General features: G+C 43.2%; 1 protein-coding gene across 1 annotated transcript in view; it reads left to right on the top strand.

The window, feature by feature from the left end:
• The window catches only part of Cnot1 (CCR4-NOT transcription complex, subunit 1), a 104,207-nt gene that overhangs the window by 31,273 nt on the left and 64,503 nt on the right, over positions 1 to 8,431 (top strand). The window contains exons 11-13 of the mRNA XM_013012645.1: positions 2,639 to 2,809; positions 3,940 to 4,067; positions 8,049 to 8,316. Of these exons, the coding sequence (XP_012868099.1) occupies positions 2,639 to 2,809; positions 3,940 to 4,067; positions 8,049 to 8,316 (567 nt within the window). The remainder of the gene's footprint in view (positions 1 to 2,638; positions 2,810 to 3,939; positions 4,068 to 8,048; positions 8,317 to 8,431) is intronic.

Raw genomic sequence — 8,431 nt, 5'->3', positions numbered from 1 at the left:
CACACACACACACACACACACACACACACACACACACACACGAGCCACACCACCACTTCTGGTTTTCTGGTGGTTTATTGGAGATAAGAGTCTCAAAGCTGTGCCTCATGCCTGTAATCCTAGCTACTTAGAAGGCTGAGATCTGAGGATCGAGGTTCAAAGCCAGCCCAGGCAAGAAAGTCCATGAGACTCTTTATCTCCAATAAAAACCGGAAGTGGTGCTGTGGCTCAAGTGGTAAAGCACTTGCCTTGAGCTGAAGAGGGCAGGGACAGCGCCCAACCCCAGAGTTCAAGCCCCACGACTAGGCTGGGTTTGAACTGAGATCCTCAGATCTCAGCCTTCTGAGTAGTTAGGACTATAGGCATGAGCCACCGATGCCTGGCAATCCTATATTTTTAATCATGATATTAGTATGATGTACCCAAAACAAAACCAGTTTTTATAAGTCACATGCCCAGCCAAATAAGCAGCAGTCTTTTGTAATTTTGTAATTTTTTTTTGGTCCTGTCGTGAGGCCTGAACTCTGGGCCTGGGCCTGGGCGCTGTCCTTCAGCTCAAGGCTAGCGCTCTACCACTTGAGCCACAGCGCCACTTCCAGCTTTTCTCTTTTTGCTTATGTGGTGCTGAGGAATCGAACCCGGGCCTCAGGCATGCAAGGCAAGTGCTGTACCACTGAGCCACCTTCCCAGCCCTAATTTTGTAATCTTATGGCTGGAAAACCAGTGAACATCAGGCTAATTGGATATGTAAAACAGTATAGAATCCGATTCAAGCATCTTACTGGGGATGATGCCTTATAATTTTGAGTAGCACTGCTAAGGTGAATTGTGAGATGATACTTGAGGGCTTTTTAGGGGATGAGATGAGCTTATTTGTTTAGAAAGTAATGACTGAAGAATTATTGAAAAGGGAGGCATGAATGAATGAATTGTGGATAAAAGTTTTACCTAACAGAAGTTCTATGGTGGCAAGGGGCAATAAAATTTCACGTTTATTTTGACTGCTTCCGTGTTCAGACTATCTACAGTTAAGTAATGGCTCTCAATAAGCAGAGCACTTCTATTAAATGATGAAATACTTAACAAGAACATAGAAGAATGAAAAAAGGATTGGTAAACTTTTCTTAGAAGAGGATAGTGCATTGACTTGTAAATCTTCACTCTTGTTGAAGAAACCCAAGTGTGATATTAAGACAGGTGCTGGTGGCTCACACTTGTAATCCTAGCTACTCAGCATTTCTTTTTTTTTTTTTTTTGTCAGTCGTGGGGCTTGAACTCTGGGCCTGGGCGCCGTCCCTCAGCTCTTCAGCTCAAGGCAAGCGCTCCACCACTTGAGCTACAGCGCCACTTCCGGTTTTCTGGTGATTTATTGGAGATAGGAGTCTCACAGTCTCTCCTGCCTGGGCTGGCTTTGAAGCGCCATCCTCAGATCTCAGTCTCCTGAGTAGCTAGGATTATAGGCGTGAGCCACCAGCACCCGGCTTCTACTCAGCATTTCAAAGCCAGCCCAGGCAGGAAAGTCCATGAGACTCTTTTCTTCAGCTAAACCATCAGACCACTGGAAGTGGTTGAGTGTCACTCTTGAGCAAAAGAGCTCAAGACAGCACCCAGGTCCCAAGTTCAAGTCCCACAGCCAACCAAAATAGACAAAAAATTTCATACTTGGACTTTATGTATTGATGCATAAGTGTAGTCCCTGCTTTCTAGAAGCTGAGGCAGGAAAATTGTGAGTTCTTAAGCCAGCTTGGGCTACTCAGAAAGTGACAAACCAGCATAAGGGATGTTGCCAAGATACTGTCTCAGCCCGGCCCCCCTCCCCCCAAAAAAATTACACACACACACAATGCGAGCTGGGATGTAGCTCATTGTAATAGTGCTGGTCTCAGACCTATGATCCTCTTGTCACAGCTTTCCAAGTGCTTGGATTACACATGACTTTATTTCGTTGGTTGTGGGGCTTGAACTCTGGGCCTGGGCACTGTCCCTCAGCTCTTCAGCTCAAGGTGTGTGCTCTACAACTTGAGCCACAGTACCACTTCTGGTTTTCTGAGTGGTTTATTGGAGGAAGGAGTCTCTCGGACTTTCCTGCCCGAGCTGGCTTTAAACCATGATCCTCAGATCTCAGCCTCCTGAGTGCTAGGATTATAGGCTTGAGCCACTGGCGCACAGCTTAGCCTTGAAACTTTAAAAAGAGCTTGGTAATGTCTCCAAAATCTTCTCTTTTTTTTTTTTATTGTGAAAATACTGTACAGAGGGGTTACAATTACATGGGCAAGATAGTGAGTACATTTCTTATCAAGCATTGTAGCCTTCTCCTTTGTTTACCCTTCCCATCCTCCCTCCCTCCCTCCCCCCCAATCCTCCCCCCCCCCCCAAGTTGTAAAGTTCGTTTTTGACATGACAACTTGTACTTCTTCTCTTTTTTAATATTAAGACGAGATAGGGGAAAGGATGAAGGGTGCATGTTTGTCTGGAGATGGATCTAGGATATCTTACATGTTAAGCAGGTGCTCTACCATTGAGCTCATTCCACCCAAGTAGAAAGTCTTGATTTGAAATTTAGTTTTAGACTGGCCCTTTGTAAAAAGTGTCATTTGCATACATTTGCTAAACTTCTGAAATTCTTTTGTTTTATTAGAACCCGAGTTTGAATTTCAAGGAGGTAACTTACGAACTAGATCATCCTGGATTTCAGATTCGTGACAGTAAAGGACTTCATAATGTGGTTTATGGCATTCAGAGGGGTTTGGGTATGGAAGTGTTCCCTGTAGACTTCATATATAGACCTTGGAAACATGCAGAAGGCCAGGTAAGTAGATGGCTATTAACTGGAAGAAGAGGAATAGGAACTATTTCTCTCTCTTTTTTTCTTTTCTTTCTTTCGTCCTTTCCTTCCATCCTTCCTTCCTTCCTTTCTCTTTTTCTCCCTCTCTCCCTCCCTCCCCCTCCTCTGCCGGGGGGGGGGGCCCTTGCTTGCTTGCTTGCTTGCTTGCCTGCCTGCCTGCCAGCCAGTCCTGGGCACTGTCCCTGAGCTTCTTTCTTTTGCACAAGGCAGTGCCACTTCTGGCCTTTTTGTTTATGTGGTATTGAGGAATCAAACCTAGGGCTTCATGCATCCTAGGCAAGCACTCTACCACCAAGCCACATTCTCAGCCCCAGGAATTATTTCTTTTTTCTTTTTTTTGGGGGGGGGGGTCCGGTCATGGGGCCTGAACTCTGGGCCTGGGCGCTGTCCCTCAGCTCTTCAGCTCAAGGCTAGCGCTCTACCATTTGAGCCACAGCACCACTTCTGGCTTTTTTCTTTTTGCTTATGTGGTGCTGAGGAATGGAACCCAGGGCCTCAGGCATGCAAGGCAAGCACTCTACCACTGAGCCACCTTCCCAGCCCCAGGAATTATTTCTTATATAGGGGCCATCTACCCATTGACTGAAATTTTTATAAAGGCAAATTTGTTTTGTATAGGTTAGCAAATCAAATGTTTAATGGTCATCTCTTAGATAATTTCATCTTTCTGAAGTGCTTAGTTTTTGAAAGACAACTAATTTGTGTGTGTATATGTGTGTATGCATGCATGTATGTATGTATTTATGTATATATGTGTATATGTCTCCTAGGATTGGACTCAGGGCCTGGGAACTATTTATCCTTGAGCTATTTTTCTCAAGGCTAGTGCTCTACTGCTCTGTCACTTATGCCACAGCTCCACTTTTGGCTTTTTGGTGGTTAATTGGAAATAAGAGTGTCATGGACTTCTTTCTTGGGCAAGAAGTGGCCCTCAAATTTCAGCCTCCCGAGCGAGTAGCTAGGATGTGAGCCAGTGGCTTACAGCAATCATTCTGATTTTAAAGGAAAATTTCTAATAATTGAGACTTGCCTGTGTTTCAAGTGTTTTCAAGTTTTTATACCATCATAATTATTTGACTTTTTCTTTGTTTCAGCTCTCCTTTATTCAACATTCCCTTATAAATCCAGAGATCTTCTGTTTTGCTGACTATCCCTGTCACACTGTTGCCACTGATATTCTGAAAGCACCACCAGAGGATGACAATCGAGAAATTGCCACATGGTAATACTGTGGACTGGGTTTTCTTTAAGGGATCATCTCTGCTATTGGAAATATAAAAGCTAAATAGTGACCATGTACATAGTAGATTTAAGAAACAGTATTTTTAGCTGGTTGCTGGTTGCCCATACCTGTAATCCTAGCTACTCAGGAGGCTGAGATCTGAGAATCACGGTTCAAATCCAGCCCGGGCAGGAAAGTTCGTGAGACTCTTATCTCCAATAAAACCACTAGAAAACCGGAAGTGACGCTGTGGCTCAAGAGGTAGAGCGCTAGCCTTGAGCTGAAGAGTGTAGGGACAGCACCCAAGCCCAGAGTTCAAGCTCTATGACTGACCAAAAAACCAAAAAATCCCAGTATTTTTAGTGTTTCTTAATTAATTAATTAATTTTTATTTTATTTTATTTTTTGGGTCCGATAGTGGGGCCTGAACTCTGGGTCTGGTCACTGTCCCTCAGCTCTTGAGCTCAAGGCTAACGCTCTACCACTTGAGCCACAGCGCCACCTCCGGCTTTTTTCTTTTTGCTTATGTGGTGCTGAGGAATCGAACCCAGGGCCTCAGGCATGCAAGGCAAGCACTCTACCACTGAGCCATCTTCCCAGCCCTCTTCTTAATTTTTTTTTTTTGGGGTCCAGTCGTGGGGCCTGAACTCTGGGCCTGGGCGCTGTCCCTCAGCTCTTCAGCTCAAGGCAAGCGCTCTACCACTGAGCCACCTCCCCAGTCCCTTCTTAATTTTTTTATAAAGAATATTTCATCACTAGTTATATCTCCTCTTTTATAGTAGTGTCGTATTGATATTACATATTACCTTCTTTTGTTTTTGTTGGTCATGGGGCTTGAACTCTGGACCTGGTTGCTATCCTGAGTTCTTCAACTCAAGGCGAGCACTTTACCACTTGAGCCACAGCACCACTTCTGGTTTTCTGGTGGTTAATTGGAGTTAAAGTGTCTCACTGACTTTCCTGCCTGGGCTGGCTTTGACCTGCGATTCTCAGATCTCAGCAGACTCTCAGATTTCAGCCTCCTGAGTAGCTAGGATTATAGGTGTAAGCCAATGGTGTCTTGCTGCTGCTGCTGCTGCTTTTTTTTTTGTTTGTATTACTTTCTAACATCAAAAACTTGAAACTCAAATATTGGACTGAGGTTTGTGGTTCCCACTTATTGTTGACAGTTTTTTCCTTGTATATTTGCTTGCTTTCTGTCGTTTGTACGTTTCCCAAGATGTCCAATTTATTATGCACTTATTTTCAACTAAGTTAACTAGTTTGTCTGGGTTCCAGTTCCAAATTTCTGGAAGAATCTTATTCTGACCAATGTCTAGATGAATATTCACCTAGAATGCTTTATCTGGATTTATAAGTACAGTGAAAGCACTTCCTTCCATCTTTGTTGTAGTCATACATGACTCTGGGATAAGGCATATATTTCGTGTGTGTGTGTGTGTGTGTGTGTGTGTGTGTGTCCGTCCGTCCGTCCGTCCGTCCGTCCGTCCGTCCGTCCGTCCGTCCGTCCGTGTGTGTGTGTGTCCGTCCGTGTGTGTGTGTGTGTTCGTCCGTGTGTGTCCGTGTCCTGAGGTTTGAACTCAGGGGTCTGGTACTGTCCTTTTGCTTTTTCACTTAAGGTTAGCATTATACCACTTGAGCCACAGCTTTATTTCTGGCTTTTTGGTAGTTAATTGGAGATAGGACATACAGAGATTTTTCACTGTCACCCTGGCTGCCTTTGAATCACACTCCTCAATACTCAGACTCCTGAGCAGCTAGGATTACAGGAGTGATCCACTAGTGCTTGGTTTGTAATGTTTCTTCACTTTGTTTGTGATTATAGTCAGCTCTCCAAATTTAGTTTCCATATATATAGATCAAACTATCTATATAGTTTTTCAAAAGAAAAATGCACCTGTACCACACATGCAGTCCTTTTCCTAATTATTCCCTAAGCAGTATACTGTAACAACACCTTACATGGCATTTACATTGAAGCAGATGCTGATTATTAGATGATTAGATTATTAGCTGATTAGATGATTATTAATTGTGTAGGAATGGGTCAAGATTAGACCATTTTGGGGCTGGGAAGATGGCTCAGTGGTAGAGTGCTTGCCTTGCATACATGAGGCCTTGGGTTTGATTCCTTAGCACCATGTAAGCAGAAAAAGCCAGAAGTCGCGCTATGGCTCAAGTGGTGGAGTGCTAGTAGCCTTCAGCTGAAGAGCTCAGGGACAGGACCCAGGCCCAGACTTAAAGCCCCATGACCGACCAAAAAAAAAAAATTAGACCATTTTATTTGTATAAGGTACTTTTGAGCATGCTTAAGATTTAGATTTTGTTATTTGAGCAGGTCCTGCAGCTGATCCTCTATGGATGAGAGGTTCAACTAACTATATGTTTTCCCAGGATGCTTACTCCATCATTAAACAGTGTAGAGCAGCTTAAAATCTTGTATTGCTAAAAAGGTGGTAATTTTTTTTTTTGTTTTGTTTTTTGGTCGGTCATGGGGCTTGAACTCTGGGCTTGGGCACTGTCCCTGTGTTCTCTTCAGCTCAAGGTGAGCACTCTGCCACTTGAGCCACAGCGCCACTTCCGGTTTTCTGCTGGTTAATGGAAGATGAGAATGTCACGAACTTTTTCTGCCCTGGCTGTCTTTGAACTGCGATCCTCAAATTTCAGCCTCCTGAGTAGCTAAGATTATAGGTATGAGCCACTGCTGGCTCCTTGCCAGATGTTAACTTTTTTCTGTAAAGGGTTACATAGTTAAATGTCTTAGGATTTGCTGGCTAGATTGTCTCCATAGCTGCTGTTTAACTTAGGAAGTATAATGAACATTGTAGGATAGGAATAAGCAGTACCTGGGCTTCAGTGGTTTTCGCCTAGCTACTTAGGAAGCTAGCATCTAAAGGTTGTGGTTCAAAGTCATCCCAGGCAGGAAAGTTCATGAGAGTCTAATTCTAATCTCCAGTTAACCACCAAAAAGTTCAAAGTGGAGCTATGGCTTAAATGGTAGAATGCTAGTGGTGAAAAAGCATAGGGACAGTACCCAGGGCCTGAGTTCAAGCCTCAGGACCAACACCAACAAAAAAGGGTAAACAGTGGTTAGGCTTTGGATTTTGGGCATCATTTTCCAAACTCTTTGAAAAATTGACTCTAGTATTTTGTTACTTTTCTGCTTGGGCTTGGCTCTGACCCACAATCTTCAGATCTCAGCCTCCTGAGTAGCTAGGTTTACAAACATGAGCCACTGATACCTAGCAATGAAATTTGGAATTTTGAATAGCTCTAAACTGGTGATTTGTTTCCATTTTTTTACCCCAGGCATTAAAATCTTGTATCTCTGGTAGGTGAATCCATGATTATACAAATGTTCAATGGTTGTATCGTATCCTCTCCATCAATTATTACCTGTTAATTTGGATTGCATTGGAAATTAGTTTGAAGCCTAACAGCATTCTCACCTCGCTCCTCACAGTCTTGGTTCCAACACGTACCTATCAAGTACTCTACCACCAAACTACACCAGTCTCAAAAGTATATAATTTTTAAATAAATACCATTAATTTAAATACTTAAATTTGGGCTGGAAGGTGGCTTTGGTAGAGTGCTTGCTTGCATGCATGAGGCTCTGGGTTCAATTCCTCCGCACCATATAAGCAGAAAAACCCAGAAGTGGCGCTTTGACTCAAGTCGTAGAGTGCTCACCTTGAGCTGAAGAGCTGAGGGACAGAACCTAGGCTCAGAGTTCAGGCCCCACGACCGACAACAAAACAAAGCTTAAATTTATTAATAGCAATGTGGTTTGTGCTACTAGCTAGTAGTCACTTACTTTGACTGAGTTTTCAGTCTAATGGTGTATTTCAGTGGGCAAAAATGTGTATGAAGCCATGGGTTTGAGCTGAAGCCATGAGTTTGGTCAGAACCCAAAACTCCTAGAAGACTTTGTATCCTAGTATTTTCATTGAAAGAGTATCTTTCCTTCATTCTTTTTAGGAAGAGCTTGGATTTGATTGAATCTCTGCTTAGGCTTGCAGAAGTTGGGCAGTATGAACAAGTCAAACAACTCTTTGGCTTTCCTATCAAACACTGTCCAGACATGCTGGTATTGGCCTTACTCCAAATCAACACTTCTTGGCACACTCTACGTCATGAACTCATCTCCACTCTGATGCCAATATTCCTTGGAAATCATCCTAATTCTGCCATTATTTTGCACTATGCATGGCATGGGCAGGTAAGACATGGTCATTTGCTCATGATTTCTTCACCTAACATTTGACATTTCTTGGAGGCTTGAGCATGGTTTTTTTTTTTTTTTTGTAAAGATACTATACAGAGGGTTACAGTTACATGAGTGAGGTAATGAGTACACTTCC

The sequence above is a fragment of the Dipodomys ordii genome, unplaced genomic scaffold (assembly GCF_000151885.1).
Source record: "Dipodomys ordii isolate 6190 unplaced genomic scaffold, Dord_2.0 Scaffold18, whole genome shotgun sequence".
NCBI classification, from domain to species: Eukaryota; Metazoa; Chordata; class Mammalia; order Rodentia; family Heteromyidae; genus Dipodomys; species Dipodomys ordii.
This window is presented reverse-complemented; position numbering and strand designations above follow the sequence as displayed.